Genomic DNA, 19,272 nt, shown 5'->3' on the forward strand with positions numbered 1-19,272 from the left:
TGTGTTAGTTTTGAGTTTGGAGAGCATTCGAACGAACGAACTTTTTAGTTTTGGATTTTGTTTTCAGCACATGTGCTAGACCACCAATTTTATGCAACAGGAAATTTTATAAACCAATTTGTTTTCTACAATCCCTGCGTAAAATTATTTGCTCAGTCTAAACAGAAAAAATATAACTTCCGATACAAAACGACTTCCGAGTAGATTCAACGACTTCCGAACGATTTCTTCTCAAATTACACGCATAATAAGCTTATTGGACTGGACTGTTAGCATTAAGTGAACCGCTAACGATAAAATGCGGTAACAATCAAGATTGGCAGAGAGCTGCAACTAAGCTGAAGTTTGATAGTATTGCTGCCTGCTAGCGAAATATTTACTATCAAAATGTAAGAGGTTCGCGCATCAATGTTGATGATCTTTCCACTTTGTCTCAAATGTATACTTCATTTATCGCAGTTGTTTGAAAAAGCTTGTACCGTGTGCTAAAATAATCGAAACCTGCGTCTATTACGAGAAAAAGATAAAACCAATTGATCTCGCACAGTTCCACGGTCTATCTGAAATCTGATAATATCTGAAACTAGTTTTGGGACCAAATTTTCGGTTAAGATAGAACTGTTATTTAACCAGGAGAATTTTTATTAAAAAAATTACCAAAATCATTACACTTGAATGAAAACATAAAAATAGAAAATAGATAATTTGCAAAAGATTTTATAAACTTGTTAAGCTATTATAGGCTTTTCTGCCTATTGAGTCGGGTGCTTAAAAATAAACCAAAGTTCTTCTCGCCTCTTAAAGTAGCTAACGAAGTGCATATCCCATTCACCGAGAAGACGAATCCCATTTTCAATACTTCATGCCTTATCAAAATCTGGCGTGGAATAAATTGTCAATCCGATGGAGATATCGCTATTCAAGAACATGCTTCAAATTGGTACCGTGTTAAACGAGATGCTGGAGAACCGCTGAATCATGCTGTATGAACTGGTGAGCAACATCAATTTGACTAAGAATGCAAAGACGTCGGGTTTGGACGGACTATTCTACATCTCCTCGAAAAATTGGGACTGAATGCGCATACTCTCTACTAAACATCTTGAAAACTTTTGAATGTAGAAAACTTTAACTGTTATCATTAAAGCAAGCTCCTCAAATTCCGTTTTTCCAACTATTTTATGAAGATGATTCCAGAACATCTCAACGGTAGGAAGTCACAAGTGTACGTAGTCAGCGCGCTCCTCAAGCCATACGCTACCCCGCTGGAGTCCCCCTAGGCAGTGTCTTGGGGCCAACACTGTACTGTCTGTACACGTCTCATATGCCATCTCTTTCTTTTCTTGGAAAACTCTCGCTGTTCGCTAAATTGCAGCTAACAGCTAACAATTATCAAAGACAAGTAATGCACCTTCGTGTCGTGCTTGCAGACTGGACTGGATATCTACACAAAATACCTGGTTGAGTGGAAGATATGTGTGAGCGCGGTCAAAACATAAATCATCTTATTCCCCCATACCGCAACACTGGCCTTCTCATGCCCGCATCATACATCAGGATCCTGAATGCAAAATCGAATGATCATCCAACCGAGGGTCACTATGTTGGTTTAATTTTCAATAACATGCTCGTTTTGAGTTCACACGAATAGAATCGCATTACCAGGGGAACTGTGAACATCAGCTAAGGTCAGCTTTCGGACGCATTTACCACTAAATTTTGCTGTGGGAGCTGAACTGCCCAGAAGTTTGTAACGAATTCTTCCGCTGGCTTAAAATATACTTGACGAATCTTTGCTTCTCAGTAAAGCTGGACTCTACTGAGTCGTGTTTTTCTTTGCAACAAAATCAACGCTCCTCATGGAAGCGATTTAGAACCATTAGTTTTCCCCATATACTCATATAGAAAATCGACTGACAGTCGGGCAAGCATTCAGCACTCCAATTCATGAATGAATTGTTTTGAAGGGTAGAAAACTGAGATAGAGAAACACTGTCAGCAGCTCAGTAGTATGTCCATGGGGTGACAGATAAAAGAATACTACCAGGGGTAAAACTGCATGCGCTGAAAGCGTGTTAAATTAGCTTTCATACAGGGCTGTCAATTTTTTCGAGCAGTGGTTTCTAGTCGAAATGGTCAGGAAGTTGAATTTGGATTTTTTAAGGTCATCTTCCAAAAGCATTATTAGGCTAGTGTTTCGAAAATAGAAGCAGAGTCCCGTGACCTACACTGTTTGCGCTCATTTTTTCCTTTATTATATATCCGCATCTTTAGCGGAACGCAATATATACAGTATTTACAGGAATCACATCATCCATTCATCCCAGTCGTACCTGCCACAGCCTGCTATCATCGGAGTCGTCCCGGCCCTTCCGGTCGGAATTGGAGAAGGGTTTTCTCACTTCGTACTCAAGCAAATATTGCTCGTCTGAAGAATACGTGTCTCCGTCTTCCGTCCTCCACGCTCGTTGAAAGAGCGAGCGCTTGCTGGTTTATGTATTACCAAAATGTGCGTGGATTGCGCACCACTTTTCATACTTGTCGGAGTTATCTACCGGTAAAGGGAATCAGAATTGCTTCTGTTTTATCGAGGCTGTCTATTCATCTCGTTTAAATTTTTTGCGATCGAATATTTTGGCAACCTGCGTTGCTCTCTTGAACGGCTTTGACCTTCTCAGCCTAACGTAGACGAATACAACAGTTATCAAAAACTTACGCTTTCTCGGTTTTGTTTCGGTTGATGAATGTGATTTCCGAATCCGATTTGCGTAATCCTGTCGAAAGCTGTTGAATCTGTACTCCCACTTGGCGCAGCCCGTCTAGCCCTTGCAGTCATACTTGGTTTATCAGCAACTTTTTGAATTTGAAAATAGTTTTGCTGCAAGAAACTTTAACTTTGTTGACAGTGGATTTTTCTGCCCCTAACCGAAGCTTACCCCCTCGAAAATGATTTCAGAAACCAGCGCGGGATGCAATTTGTTGAAGCGCAGTGAAGTCACTACTTCAAAATGTTGGGACAATATATGATGCAAGTTTGTCACTATTGCTTGAAAGTTAGGACAAGAACAAGATATCGTAGCTGTTTATCGTGGACACAGTTGCTTCATGACGACTAAGCTGTTGCTTGCGAAAAAGACACACTGTTGTTTGCAATACTCACGAATTGTACGCAACAAAAGCAAACCTAATCATGTCACAAGTTGATGCGACATCTTGCTGGATATCAAATCAGCAAATCACCACGTTGTATGTAACCTACTAAGAACTCACATGAAAAGTGTGTAAGATAGAATTACATAATATGGTGTCAGTCTGAGCATATTTTTTTAAGTGTTCATTGATAACCTGCGGCTGCATCATTATTGTGGAAATGTCTCGTAACGTTGGAAATTTACTAGTGGTAAGCATTGTGCGCCAGACTTCAGGTCAAAGTAAGCTAGTCTTTTTTTAAGTTTTTTGCTGTTTGTCCCTTTTGCTCAAGTTACTGATAGAGTATTGTCTTTAGCCGACTTGCGACGAACATATATTTTATTGCATACCTGCAACACCAAACCAAGTGCTTGTAAGAGCGAGTGTCAATCAAAATGTCGAAATGTATTCTCATCGAAAGTATCCTGCTCATATCAGTGAGGCAACATTTGTTTGTCCCCTTATTTTGTTGTCGTAATACATTCTGGTTGCTACGTATGTTTTTAATATGCAGAGACTAACTGGTTTGTCGCTCTTCAGTTTTGTCGTTTATTTCTGGGTATGAGCAATGATATTTTGATAACCTAAGCATCACAATTGCTCTGCACTGCGAAAATATTACAAGTTTTGCAGTCTATTTTCAAAGTAACACCTTATTACAACTTGCTAAATTAATCAATAGTCATTCGGGAACTCTGAGAAATGATAGGGCTAAATGTAAATAGATGAATATTGCAGACCATTTGCTATCAATCCTTCAATACTTTTATTGCTTTAGAAGCACAAGTAGCCTTTGCTATTAGAGATTATCTATCTTATATTTTTAAAATTACCATTAAACAAAAAGTTCAAATGAAAAAGTTCAATTATTCGTTCGTTGTTTGATCAAATCTGCTGTGACGCATCTAACAACAGATTTTGTAAGCATTTTATTTTGTTCTATTTAAATAGCGTGAGTAGACGTGATATGTATAGACTTAAAAGCTGCCTTCGATGGTGTTGACAACGACCTTCAGTCGGATTGAGAAACTTGGAGTTTCTTCCGCTTTCACAGGATGGATGAAATCGTGTCTTATCGGCTCTAACTTCTATGTCAATGTCGATCCGGAAAAATCCGGAATTATTTAGCAATTTATCGGAGGTCCCCTAAGGAGGTATACTAGGCGCTTTGCTTTTCACACTATTCGTCAATGAGCTCTGTATTCTACTACCGTTCGTTTTAAATTGAGGATGTTAAGATGTACCTATTTACGGAAAACATACTTGACTGTTTATAACTGCTTAAATTTTATAACAAACTAGCTGACCCGACAAACTTCGTATTGCCACAAATTAAACTATGTTGTACATAAATCGCGAATCTCGGATGACTCGGATGAAGTTTCTGGGAAGTTCATGGGTGTTTTAATATACAAATATTCCTCACAGTAAATTAGAAAACAACTCCCACCATTGCTTAGCCTGATAAAATCAAGCGGATAGCATTTAAATATTCAGCATCATTACAAACCATTTCGCCGAATACCATTTTGCGGAACACCAATTCTCGGTTGACCATAACGCGGAATATAGAGTTTCGCAGAACACCATTTCGCGAAAAACCTTGCTGCCTCCAAAACCCCCCACATGCCAAATTTGGTTCCATTTGCTTGATTACTTCTCGAGTTATGAGGAAATTTGTTTTTCATTTGTATAAGAGCCCCCCTCCTATAAAGGAAAGGGGTCTCAATTCATCATAGAAAAAATTCATGCCTCCCATGAAACACCCACATGCCAAATATGGTTCCATTTGAATAATTAGTTTTCGAGTTATGAGGAAATTTGTATATCATTTGTATAGGAGCCCCCTCTCCTAAAGTGGGGAGGGGTCTCAATTCACCATAGAAAAAATTCTTGTCTTCAAAAACACCCACATATAAAATTTGGTTCCATTTACGTGATTAGTTCTCGTGTTATGCAGAAATTTGTGTTTCATTTGTATGGGAGCCCCCCTCTTAGTCGGGGAAGGGGTCTCTAACCATCATAAGAACCTTCCCTGGCCCCAAAAACCCCTATATGCAAATTTTCACGCCGATCGGTTCTGTAGTTTTCGATTCTAGAGGGAACATAGGGACAGACAGACAGACAGAAATCCATTTTTATAGGTATAGATAATTGGGAAAAGGTGATAAAGAAAAATATCTAATTATGGTAAATTACTCAAAGTTAGATGAATGAACCTTCTCTGCACGCACGCAATCCGCGCTATCTGCGGGTTTCAAACCATATGCATTTTGAAGTATAGAACACACAAGAGAGCAATCGGGACAGTTCCTATTTAAGCCTAAGAAACCCAAGTTGTCTATTTGCTTTGGATACGTTAGCTTTCGGTCCAGAATAACACCAAAATCATTAACGTCAAAGCTGTGCTAATAATCAAGGAATTCAGTTTGCACCATAAATTTGTCGAATAAAAAATGTAGACGATAATGAACCTCTATGCTATGAATCATCAGATAGATTTTAAATTCATCGGCATTCAGATTCATAAATACTACTCGGCATCCATTGTCTATCGCATGTGCTGCGTCATTGAACAATATAATTTAAAATAGTGGACCAAGAATGCTACCCTGCGGTGCGGTGCACCCAATTTGTTTTGTGTAAATGCAGATGATAACTTAGATTCAAACTTAAATCATAATACTCTGTCACATAGCAATGATTTCAGCCACCTGTTCAATTCGATCGAATGCTAATAATTGAGTTATGTTCAGTTTCTGTAATGCAGTTTGACACGAAATCGAAAAGCTTGATGACTATTCAATGCAAATTGGAAAGCAAAAATTGGAACGAAAAACAGTGACAATTCGTACTTGTTCATTTTCGGGAAATTTTTGATCCGTCTTTTTTAATTGGCGATGGCCCCGTTTGTATTGATTGGTGGTTTAGTGGTTAGAAAAGCGCCAATTTGGGTCATTTTGCTTTTAAATTGCTTTCTAATAAATCGTAAGGTTTGAATTGCTGAACCGATTTTAATGATTTTGCTATCAAATGAAAGGTATTTTAATAGGCTATTAAAATACTTCCCATTGAAAGGTATGAATAATTAATCAAAGGTCCAAATGTAAAAATGAAATTTTTAGACAAATAACAGGTCAGCACAAGTTTTGAACAAAATTTCATTAGTATTTTTCTCCAAGGAAGTTTTCTTTCGTGCATATTCTAAGTGGATCGCAAAACTCAGAATGAAGACGGTTCCAAGTGCCAGCTGCTTTCGTGGGGAAATGACTAACTGGTTGAATCGATTCGATGCCTCAATCATTCTGTTACAGAGTTATTAAAATTCAATTTTTTATCGAAAGATGTGATAATTACTTCTATCAATTTCCATGTTTTTCGACTATTCGATTGTGTTACTTTTTAGTGTGAAAAAGAGAATGTACCAGTTATTAGCAACCAAACAAAACCTAGTTGTACATTAACCGCCGCTAAAAAAATCTTTTCTCACGAGAAATCAAATTTGCTTTTGTCCATTTTGCATTGCTTTTAGCCTTTCAGTTCTCCGGTAGTGGTAGTCTGTCCAACCTCCGCTAGGGCGGAACGAACAGAGCAATTTTCCAGCCCAAAAAATTAGAATAAAGGAATGGTTTGCACTGCAACCGACTAGGAGAGCAACCCTCACGCGACACTAGTCCATCATCCCATCGCCATCGGTCGAATTTCCACGCATTTCCGGTCGCTCTCAGTTACGGGAAAACCAGTCCCCCTTAAAAGTGACCGCCCGCGCCCCGAGCAGGAAAGAAGCGCTTTCAGAACTCAATTCTCGACAGATTAAAACTAGTGAAGAAGCGGTTTCCTTCCGAGAGCGCCCGTAATGGTCTTCCGCCCGCCCTGTATCCTGTGCTTCAATATCTTTCGCTTGGCTGCCTGCGCGCCCATCATCCACATCATCATCCATCGCATCGGTCGGTCGGTTGGCCGCGCCGTTTTACGGTTGTTAGCAGATATGAATGGCAGCTTGTAGCATATACGGGCAGCGAACAATGTGGCCATCGACAGTAGCAGAAGCCAAGTTTTTAATAACTTTAATCCTCTAACAACTATCATCATCCTTATCCTCATCATCAACCATCGTTCGAAATGAAGCGCGCAGCCCAAGTAGTTCTCAACTCTTGCCTTGCCTCACAGCACAGCCAGAAAGTATCCATAATGAAGATAACGGGCGATGAGTGTAATAAAGCGCGAAAGGATGCTCCGTTATTATGGAAACCGAAAGCTGCTCTGCCTGCCCCGTAGTGGATGCTGTCGTTGGATGGCTGGTTGGCTGGCTGGCTGGCGTCTTTCGGTCTTTTCGTAGCGAAAGCTACGAGGCGACGGATGAAATTAAATAATGTAAAGCTTCAGAATTGGAATTTACCACCGCTCTTCCCTGCCCGGCTCTGGCAGGGGACTCGCGGCGAGCTTATATTGCTGTTGTGTTGTTCATGCATTATTATAGCGTAGCGTGAAGTCCTCCTCCTGGTTGTTCAGTGCAAACCATCATTACAACAATGCAATCGTTGCCTGCCTGTATAGCTTAGGTGCAGCTATTCATTTCCATTCCAACCATCAATGCATCAGCGGTGGGTGTGCATGACAATGTAGTTGCACTCTCTAAACATTTTTATTTAAAACAAAACAAAAAAAACCTAGAAAGCAGCCGCTAACAACTGGGGTGTAGGTAGATGATAGATCTGACTGACGGGGGAAATTTGCCGCTAGCTGTAAATATTTTTTTTTTTTGTAAATCATTTGGAGGCAAAAAATATCCACTTTATTTTTTTGCTTTCGTTTGTCATCATTTAGAGCATCAATAGTCCTGCACTCCTGTCCGCTTAAACCCGTTTCCTCATATGAAATAGATTGATGAACCTACGAAGGCCCCGTCCCCCATGGTTAACAGTTATTCGAACATTTTACTGCCAAAAAAATAACCGTCACCACCGCCACCAATATCGGTGACATTTTTTTTTGTTTTCTCTCTGATAAGCAATTTTTTCGAACTAGTCCGGTTGAGAACTATTGAAACTCGAATCGCAATTTGGTTTTTTCTCTCTTCTTTTCCCGTTTTTTTGTCGGTATTCCCCCATTCCGAAACCATACGCCCCAATCTAAACAAATGCCATCCATCTGTCGACGGCGTTTGAAGGCGAAGAAGAGACAGTATCGTTCATCGATCTACCCCCAAACAATATCTCGAAACTTCCAGAAAAGGGCATACTTAAAAAGCACGGATTCGGCCTAGTGCTGGCCGACGGCGGCAATAAAGAAAAGTGGCCCGACGATACACAGTCCGATAATCTCGAATTGATAGCTCAGCAAGAATCCACTATTCCTCCATCAGGTGGCCAGGCGGGCGCAGCGGTCGTCGGTCCCGTATCGGACGTCGAGCGTACGATGAAGAGTCTCAATGGTTATCACGAGGATATCCTCGAAGCCCTCCGACGATCGGCGGCCCAGGTGCCGCGCAGTAGCGCCAACACGCCATCCGGCAGCATCAGCGAAGAACTGCTCCGGAAGACCCTGTCCGATTGTGTCGCCCTACAGCTGGGGGCACCCAGCGTCTACGCGACCGAGCGGGACCGGGAGTACAAACGTAGCAGTAGTTCACGGACCGGCTCCAAGGAGAACATCTGCGATCCCCAGCAGCACATACTGAGCGATACCGGGGCCACCTCGGCCCTGCTGCAGCACCATCGCCAACAGCAGCAACACCCTCAGGACGAAGACGACACACCGACGGCCGGCCCGTTACGTATCCGAAACCTGGAAGATCTGATACGGCAGCTGGAGCATCACTCGTCGCGCCACATGAGCCCCAGCGGGTCCGAAGATATCCGCATGTCCGAAACCGAAGTCGATCGCCACTATAGAGTAGATAGTTCAGCCGCTTGTAGTGAATCATCGCATGGGTAAATAGAAAAGAACCAATTTCCCTCCCAATTTCATCCGCTTTCTTACTAACCTTCTTTCTATCCGTTTTTCCAGCTCAAACCAACAACTAGCTCAAACGCAGAAAACTGCCACTATACTGCCGCCCTACAGTAGCCGCTGCCGTCAGCCACGTTCCGATGACGAGTCCCGGTTTTCGTACGGTGGTGGCCCCGGAAGCAGCGGTACCGGCCGTTACCGCCATCCGGCGAGCCGCCACCCAGCCCATCAATCACACTCGCCCCATTCGCCTCATTCGTTCGCCCATCACACTCACCACGGGCACGCGCACGGACATTCTTCGCACGCGGGCCACTCGTCTCACCACTCGTCCCACACGCATCTGCACCAGGACGACGAGGGCATCTACGAGAGTGCCGACCCGCACCCGGTTCATCCGGTTCACTCGCACGATCGCAACGCACTGAGCGACCAGCGGGACACCAACGATAGCGAAAGGTAGGTGTTCTGAACCGGCCCGCGCACACACACACATGCGTGAAGCGTTTATTTTTGTCTTCGACCGGAGGCTTTCCATTGCAAATGATTGAAAGAGTACTAAATTGTAGAAATTCCATCCAAATTTGTTTAGAAAAATTTACACGATTATTCTCTATGACCAAATCAGTCGTTTCAAATAATTAATGTGCCCTTTTGAGACATAGTAAAACATCGTTCAAAAATTCGTATCTCGAAAGAGTCTTGTGGATTAATATGCTGTCTTCAGCAAAATTACAGTTGATTCGATCAATTGTCTTCACTTTTTTCACTGTAAATAATCGAATCGAGTCACAATTCGAGTCGATTTTCTTATGAAAAAGTACTCGTATCTACATAAACTTTATGGGAAAGGTTGAATTCTTTTTACGAGAACGACGAAAAGGCACTAAAAACAACATCTTTGTCGTTTTGTTAACAAACAGGACGATAAAAAAATGGCACAAAAACAATGAGACAACAACAGAAGAAAAACGGCGAAACGACGACAAAAAACAATGAAAAGATGACAAAAAACGAAGAAAAGATGACAAAGTAACAAAAAATGACAAAAAGATAACAAAATAATAACAAAAAAATAACAAACATGCTACAAATAGACTTCGAAATAATACGACGAAAACCCGATGAAAAGTTGGCATGGAAAGATGACAACAATATGACGGAGAGATGATGAACAGACGACGGAAAAAACGGCTAAAAGACTGAAAATAGGCGTCAAAAAGAACGTAAGACGACAAAAATACGATAAACAGACGCTTAAAACGTCAAGCGACAAAAAGAAAAACGATAGAAAATGACGAAAAAATGACAGTAAATTACAAAAAAGATATAAAAGACGATGTAAAGATGCCAGAAAGCCAGATGTTTGAAAGACAAAAAAAGAGACTAGAAGAAGACAGTAAAAGCTGACAGAGTACACATGACAGAAGAAACACGAAAGATCAAAGACAAACGACGACAAACCGTCCAAACGAAGAAAAATTAAAAATGAAAGACGGATAAACAAAGACGAAAGGAAGGCGAATGATGAAAGTCGAGAACATGGATGGAAAATCAATGATTTTAACAAAATCTGTGAGCTATCGCCACACCTATAGATCACGGTCCGTACAGATCATGACAAACAGTGAATCTTTAGCTTTAATCATAAAATTTTGTTCTCTTAACAATTCGTAGCAGTCGATAGCATTCAACGCTACCTAGCAGCAAGAAAAAGGTTAATCATGTTGTTTGCTTTGAGATTCACGCTCTGCACCGATCGTCTGTTTCGGTTATATTTCTTATCGGATCAACCAATGGACATTATCTGACAAAAGATTCGTCATAATCTGTACAGATCGCGACAAAATATTTGTCGCTTATAGGTAGTGATGTCAACGAATCTGAAACTGAGCACTCCTATGTTCTTCATCGCTAGAAGCAATTTTTTCCATCCCTGGTCGAGAGTAAACTTCTTTGAATAATGTTTCAATCTAATTCAATCTGGCTTCTTTCCCAATTTTGAAACAAAATTTTGACTCATACTCGAGTGATAGAAACAGGTGGCAAACTGCAAAGGCGAACGAAACTGTTTCCCTGGTCTTAGATGTACAAACCGGTCGTCAAGCCGTTCCCCTCTGTTTATGCATTGCTTTCACTGATTGTACTAGGCGCTCCCATGTGCCGCCCACGTGGGTAATGTTCCATTAATATGAAGCTATTACTAGTAAAAATGCCAATCGACGATCATCGGCAGCGGAAGATTCTCCGAAAATGCAAGATTCAATTGACAGTCACAGTTTCATCAAATGGTGATCAATAACGCAATCGACCGTTTAACCGTCGAGCGTTTCTTGTCCAATTTCACCAAAAAAAAAACAGGTCACAGTGGCTTCAAGGTTTTTCCACGTGTGCTTTTGATGGTGCTATTTAGGGGAATCTACGGTTGTAGTCGGCGAATTTTAGAGTATTGGCAATCACGTCCCATATTGTAGGAAACAGTAGTCAGGAAGAGAGAAGACTTGGCTTAGCTTTTCGAGCTGCGCGCTGTTTAGAAGTGCTTTGTTAAGCTTCACAGCAATATCCCAAACGATGCGGATCTTTGCTAGTTTCTTGGGGTTAATCACCACATCGGGATGACGTTGGCCGAGCAGCATCTTCTTCGTTGTCCTTGTACAAATTTCCTTCGCTTTTATCCTTGAAATTTGTCCAATTCACTTCCACATACGTTCTTGAATTTCTGTTGCAATCTGCCGTTGATGGCATCGACGATGGAGTTCCTCGAACGATATTTAGTTGTCAGGTCACCAGGTACGAAGGATATATTGCAGGCAGGGTTGCCACATGCACAGATTATTCTGTGTTTAACAGATATTCGAAAGAAATCGCCTGTACAGAATCTGTATGCATAGAATACAGATTTTCGCCAAATTACACAGATTAAACAGATTTTTGAGCTTTTACATGAGAGTGAAAGAGACGGAAATAGTCAGATAAAAGGCCTCTATCTCTTTCACTCTCATTGTTTTGCATTGGACAGATTTTTGCACAGATATCTTTCCTCGCCGTACAGATTGTCAGATTTTTCCAAGAAAAAACACAGAATTATATGTGGCATCCCTGATTGCAGGCAGAGATTAATAAATAGTGGCTAATTTTTGATGTCTCCTCCGAGACCCATCACGTTTCGCAGGCGTACAGTAATACGGATCGGATGTCCAGATGTTCTAGGCATGAATTCGATACGGTCTTTCATACAACACTGCTACTACAACGGTTAGATGTAGGTTATCAAATCTTTTCAACTGCTTCGGTACGACACTTGCAATACCTCGATATCTGTAGCCACTTTAATTTCTTACTTTTCTTCTTACTTTTAATAAATTTTATGAAAATTTTAGCGTCGCGTAATGATTTTCCAGAGGTTTATGGTAGGGTAACCACCCTATTTTGGACCCCATCAGCAGTTGTACATAATTTGGACACTTCCATTTGATTTTCCTGTAAGTGTCCAAATTATGTACAGCTGCTGAAGGGGTCCAAAATACGTTGGTTACCCTAGCTATGTATACTGTCAAGAAGTACGAGTCATGAAATACTTATAACTAACTATTAAACTCGAATAAAACTACTCGTAAGCCCGATTAACAGGTCTTATTGCGGTTGCTTAATTTAACGCAATGGAAGTAGCTGGCTATTTAAGCTGGCTATTTCCGATGTCGTGAAAGCGATCGACGTCTCACACGCTATTTAGACGCCTGATTTCGACCGTCGTACAAACCAGCTTTGTCAGTTTTGCCGAAAACCCACGTTCAATCATTATCTGAGACAGCTCATTTCGTTTGACTGTATCGTACGCCGTCTTGAGATCCACAAACAGATTATAAGTCTGCATGTTACACTCGCGGGAACTTATCTAAGATCTAAGACCACAGGATAAACGGTTGATACGTCGTGAAGCGAGCTTTTCAAAAACCCAGTTGGTAGAAGCTAGAGGTCACTGGACGTAAGAGAAATAGGGTATGTTGAGTAAGGAGCAAAAAAGACTACCTTGAGTATCTCTGACTGGAAGCGCTTTAAATTCAGAAGTGAAAGTGATACATTGGAAGTACGTCCAGATCATGGGTTAGTAAAGTAATTAACACTGATAAAAACTGGTCCCAGGAGCCACGTTCAGAAAGCAATTAAACTCAAATTATTACTTGGGAAAGTATGTCGGGACGTTTTTTAGTACCAGGAATGTGGTTGAGGCAACGTTCAGTAGAACTACGGCTGTGTTGTATGAGACTGACGTTGGATGATGCTCTGCACTCGGATTAGTGGATGCACGACGGTCCCTTTCAGAAATTTTTCACTCTTACAGAGCGAGCGGTCGTAATTAGCTATAATGGGACTTCATATTTGCAGACCATTTAATCAAGGATCTTGACTTGGTTCGAAAATTTTTGTTCGAATTATATTTTGATCTTAGTTTACGGAGTCACAGATGCTGTCAATTGACGGCTTCAGTTAGTACGTATTACAAGAGCATGGACGACACGTCCTTAATAGTTTATTGCTGAGTCGCCAGTAAATAGCGAAATGATCACTCTGTCTGGCAATGGTGGGAGACCTAACATGTACAGACTGTATTGAAGCGGACTTAGTAAACTCCCTTGTGGCACATCAGCCGAGCTATACTGTTCGCACACTCGTGATGACCTTTCGTTACGTTGCGTTGGTCAAGGCATTTTCTATGTCCATTAACGCTATAACCGTTATTTTCGATACAGTTATAATGATTACGTTCACTACCCTCTAGAGCCGGTGAACCGTGGAATGAACCTGTCCTAAAGCAAATTGTTCATCTACAAATAGCGCGTACTCGTCGATGTGTTTTCGGGAGTCTAGTGACGATAATTCTTTCAAACAGCTTACGTGTCAACAGGAGTTTGATTGGTGAGTAACCTTGGTGGGACTAATGGGATCCCTAGGGTTTTCCTAGCTATTCGGTTCCAGTATGGGAACTGCTTTGGAAACAACCCTATGAATGGAAAGTGTCCACTTTCCCGGCAACGTTTTTCGGCCGATGATCACAAGACCTTGGTCCAATATTCTTTAGAGAGGAATGTTAAAGTGACTATTAAAGCAGGGTCCCTTCATGATATTGACTCGTCAGGAAATGCGCAGGGTAAAAGTTGTACTGGGCAACTGTTGCTTATATTGGACTAACAATGTTTGAACAATTTCTTAGGAATATTATGCGTTTGGTTTGGGAATCTAGACTTCTGAATATATTGGCGGCCGCGGGTGTTGTTGGGCTAAAGTCGTTTTCTGCTTTTGAGGGTGCTTTGTGCGATGTTATATCTATACTGGAGGTATCGATATTTTCATTCGATATATCGAGGGCCGATATTATGCCAAGCGGTATTATCGGATATCGATACCATTTCATCCGATATTATAGGTATCGAAAGCCGCAAAAGGCCAGCTCTTCTTGCATAAATTTTTGCTAACTTGTCGAACTCGAGTTTTTCAGTTCTCAAGCATTCGAACCAGGCATGTCTAAAAACTGAACCATACACTGCGTGCCGCATTTTAAAAACTCTACAAAATTATTTTTGAGTCGGTACGCTGCTGTCCTGCCTGATGAAATGAACTGGACTGGATTTACTCACATGGCCAATTGGAATAAAAATGAAGCGCCTCCAAGCATGTTTTTGCAAACTTGAAAATACTCGTCCACGGTGGAGTGAACTCTCGGAAATGTGTTAATCGGGTGCATTGAAAACTGGTTTTAGAAATATTACAAACCGTATAAGCTCTATTCGGTGCCGGGATGGTTCGGTCTCTTTGACTCAGTTTTGATTCATTTGACAGTACCGTCCCAGCGGAGCAAAATTTGACAAAGTTATGTATGGGACATTTGTAGAACTAGTTATAATCTAAAATTTTGCTGAATAAAGAGTTGTATTTATTGTAGTTACGATGCCTCAAAGCTTCAATGCTAGTACCTCATTAGTAACTAAGTGAACGTTCATTTGCAATGAGGCGCTATGAGGTCAAATGAATCAAAATTGAGTGAAAGTGATCGAACCATCCCTGCTTCGGTGTATTGCCCATGCCTGATTCCGGTTTTGAATTTTGTTTCTTGAGATGTGGATTATCTTTAACAATCTATGAAATTAGACTTTCCCACAATAATGCACAATTAAAAATAATGTGAGAAGGTAAACTGCGAACTGCGAATGCGAACCTTAATTACATCTAACACTTTTCTGATCATAGGAATTAATCGCCTCTATTCTTGATACCGATCGGACCCGGATCCGATTAGAAATTTCGCTTCGATCAGAATACAACGTATGCTATAACATTCGTCGATCGGAAAGTTTCTGGTCAGAACGGGCCCGATCGGAATGGAGAATCGAGGCGAATGTAACCATTTATGCTGCTTCTGTTGAAATATAGCAAACTGTGCAGCAAATCACCGGGTTTTTCAAAACAATGTCTTGGAAGGATATTTTGTTACATTTCATATCAATCTATTAAAAAATAATTCAGTTCAGAAAAAAAATCAGTTTTGATCCTGGTGGATCTAATTAAAAAGCAGATTAATCTGCTGCCAACATTTTTTTGTGGGGCCTATGTGGTTTCTTGGAGGAGCGGAGATGCCAGCGATATAAACGTGGTGGGCAGGGATGCCAGGTGATTTTTTGAAAAGTCTTCACGAATCAACGAAAAATGTCATTTGTCTTCCTTGGGCTTTCCGCCCATTTAAATTGCATGGTGAAGACATGTCTTCAAGTGAAGACATTTCACTATTTTGTAACAAAAATGTTTTCAAAATGAAAACATGTCTTCACTTCTGGCATCTCTGGTGGTGGGTTGCGCAATCGCAAGCTTGTGACGGATCCTATCTGAAAACTTTTTAAACATTCGGTTTGAAAAATCTCGGGTTCCAATATCGGTGAATATCGAAGTATCGATATTTTGGTTGCGATATACTCATTACTCAGTATCGGAACGGTCCGATATATTGCGATACCGAATATCGATACTTTAGGGAATATCGATTCCCATCCTTAGCTTGGAGTGCATTACACCGATTTCCTCTTTCAGTGAAATTGCTTCTTTTTGTGCAGTATTATTTTTTGCATTGCATCTGCAGTCTCTGCTTCATTGGTATTTGTAATCATCGTCTGTGCTTGAGAAGCAAGGCATCAAAAGTTTTTGTTAATTTGCAAATTTAAATTCAAATTCAAATTTAAAATAATCTTCCAATAAAGAAGCACACATTTGCGATATCTATTATTATAAATTGTAAGTTAAACCAAACCTAGGTAAGAGATAGCCAGGTAATAGATTCTAGTGACCTACTAGGACCTCGCACGCATCTTTCTGCGTTTACGCTTCAACGCTCTCATTGTGAAAACAGCAACTCGACGAAACTACGCCTGAACCTGGACTTGACCAATCGTCGCAATTAAGAATTAGACATGACACCCTGCAATAAGACATGAGATAAGAGTCCTGTACCAAAAAAGCTTGAAATATTCATGTGTTTTTGCAAAGCACCCAGTTTTGCTCTAACGCTTTGCCAAACATAGCATTTAAATCCATCAAGACATTATCGAGATGCGTGTTTTTGTTCATTTTATTTAGTTCGAAATAAAAAAATCTGGTCACAGAGAACATTCGCGTAAATTTTTCAGCCGGATAGAAGAGACTCGATGCAAATTGCGATTTACGGATTCGCATGGAACGCCTCCCTAGAACCAGGACGATAACCGTTTTCGTCCACCTAACTGCCTGCAATGTTCACATATCACTTATTATATTCTAGTATTCTCTAGTGTGCTTAACTCTGAACCCAATCTGATTATTATTATTATTATTATTAAAACCCTCTGATTGATCTGAAACAAAGCCATGATTATAGTATAAATGCTTTTTACTTACCGCTCTACCTCAGCTCGAAAACTTTTGCACCGCTTTACGAAACCGCTTTCTTCTGTTACCGTGTCATCCATCACACTCATCGAAATCAACGAAAAAAAAGTGTCGTGTCAGCCAACTCAGCCGGTGGCAGGACCCCCGCTCGGGGGGAGCCGAACTATCGCGTTTCTCAATTATTGCGATTTCCTATCAGTATCAATTCGAATCCGAAAAAGTTTTTCGTACATCTGAAATGAGGAAGAAAACAAAAAACGTTATTGGTGTGTTCGCCTCCCCGGACGGTAGCCTGCCACCGACCGACCATGTAGCCGCTTGTAGTATCCGGAGTGCAATTATACTTTCTTTACGTAGAATTTCTTCTGGTCTTCATAAGTTTTCTTTGTTCTTTTATGAATGTTTAACACTGAAGCAGAGAAAAACAAACCCGCACATACTCACATGCCACCACTCACCGCCGCACCCATGCTTGTTCCTAGCGCAAGCCGAAGAAGCAAAAAAAAAAAGAGATGAACAGCAGCCGAGCTTTCGGCTTTTTCCTTTCTTCCGTTTCCTTCCTCTTCCTGTGATTACTCTTGATTTGGTTAGTGATCTAAAAGACCAAAAGAAAGTTTTTTCAACCATTTGTTTCTTTCTTTGTTTGTTTTGGTATAAACCACCACGAAATTGCCCTGCTGCCAATCACTGTTTTAGTGATGACTTATTTCAAGCTCAACAACAGTTAGCCCGATGGGCGAGTGAGGACGTGGTTTCCGTGGTGGTAATGGAGCAAGGATCGGATTCGTCCCACGCGCAAGGTCCATCATCAGCCAGTACCATGCACGGCCATATTCAACAACATCCATCGCATCAGCAACAGCAGTCGCATCACGACAGCCATCCTACCACCACCAGCAGCAACGTCAATGGAGTACAAGCAATGGGCAGCTGTCACAATATCAACAGTTTGAGCCACCAGCTGGTGAACAGCAGAGACTACTATCCTTCGCCACCCTCCACCGAGACCGAGAGCAGTGGAAGCGTAATACAGCCGTCGAGACGTGGACCCATTATGCCAGGCCCCGGACCAGACGGAAATCATATAATGGAGAGTACAGGTCGCTATCCCGAATATAAACACTGATAGTAGCTGAACGGGATTTGATATTGTCACAAATTGAATCCCCACTAGCGAAGCCTCACTAGCAAAGCAAACAAATCAACAACAAAACAGCAAACAGCAGTGTTTATCAACAACAACAACAACATCGAGTCGAATTTATGATACCGCAAAATGGCGCCTACGTGACTAATGTGAAAATATAAACCTGAAATGAAGCGTATTATGAATATATGAGTAATAAAAAAAAGCCGGGAGGAAAGCCTCTTACCGCAAAACAACAATTCCAAATGCAAACCAAGCTAGAGATGCTCGTTGAGAACAATATTGAAGAAACCAAACTGAAAAAAAAGAGTAACAAAGTGTTCACCATTATCATCGCAGCAAGAGCCCCCCCCCTGCCCGGGGCCAGGGCCCGGGCCGGGGACATCATTGGAGTGTATAACCTCTCTCGCTCCTAAATCATCGCGCACGACGACGTTCACTCACATTAAAATACAAACACCCCATTTGCTCACCGAGCAAAAACTGTATAGGATATGAAAAATTGAATAATCTTCCTCCTCCACCTCTCGCCCTCACTCACACCGGTGTCGGTCGTCCCGTGTGCGTCGGCAAAAGGACTATAAATGGCGACCTGTTTTTATCAGGCCGCTTGTGAATATATTAAAAACAAAAGCAAAACCACGTACACCATACACACCATAACTACACACATTACTACTACCATTCGCCATCATCGACGTTCACAGTTCACACAAAGCAGATGGAACAACAACAGCAGGCTAGGGAAAAGTAACACACTAAATCAGAATAAATTGTACAGAAATTTCTATCACCAACAACCACAGACGACCGCCCAGGCCAGGCACTGGCACTGGCACTGGCGCACACACGCACACGACACCTGACGACACGTGAATGAAGCGGAAAATAATAAACGAGCTAAGCCTTTTTTGCTTGATTGTTTTCAACCGATCAAGGGCAAACACAGCAGCAGCAGCAGCACCACCACCACCACCACCCGCCGGAACCATTCGACGGACGATGTGTGTGGTCAGATAGGAAGTGAAAATGATTGTGGAAAATAAGAGGAGGGGGGGAATGGGGGGTGAAAT

General features: G+C 41.4%; 1 protein-coding gene across 1 annotated transcript in view; it reads left to right on the forward strand.

The window, feature by feature from the left end:
- Positions 1–18,178, forward strand: part of LOC128732897 (disintegrin and metalloproteinase domain-containing protein 30) — a 439,446-nt gene extending 421,268 nt beyond the window's left edge. The window contains exons 18-20 of the mRNA XM_053826334.1: positions 8,360–9,122; positions 9,199–9,600; positions 17,749–18,178. Of these exons, the coding sequence (XP_053682309.1) occupies positions 8,360–9,122; positions 9,199–9,600; positions 17,749–18,178 (1,595 nt within the window). The remainder of the gene's footprint in view (positions 1–8,359; positions 9,123–9,198; positions 9,601–17,748) is intronic.
- The last annotated feature ends 1,094 nt before the right edge of the window (positions 18,179–19,272 follow it).

This window comes from Sabethes cyaneus, chromosome 1 (assembly GCF_943734655.1).
Source record: "Sabethes cyaneus chromosome 1, idSabCyanKW18_F2, whole genome shotgun sequence".
NCBI lineage: Eukaryota > Metazoa > Arthropoda > Insecta > Diptera > Culicidae > Sabethes > Sabethes cyaneus.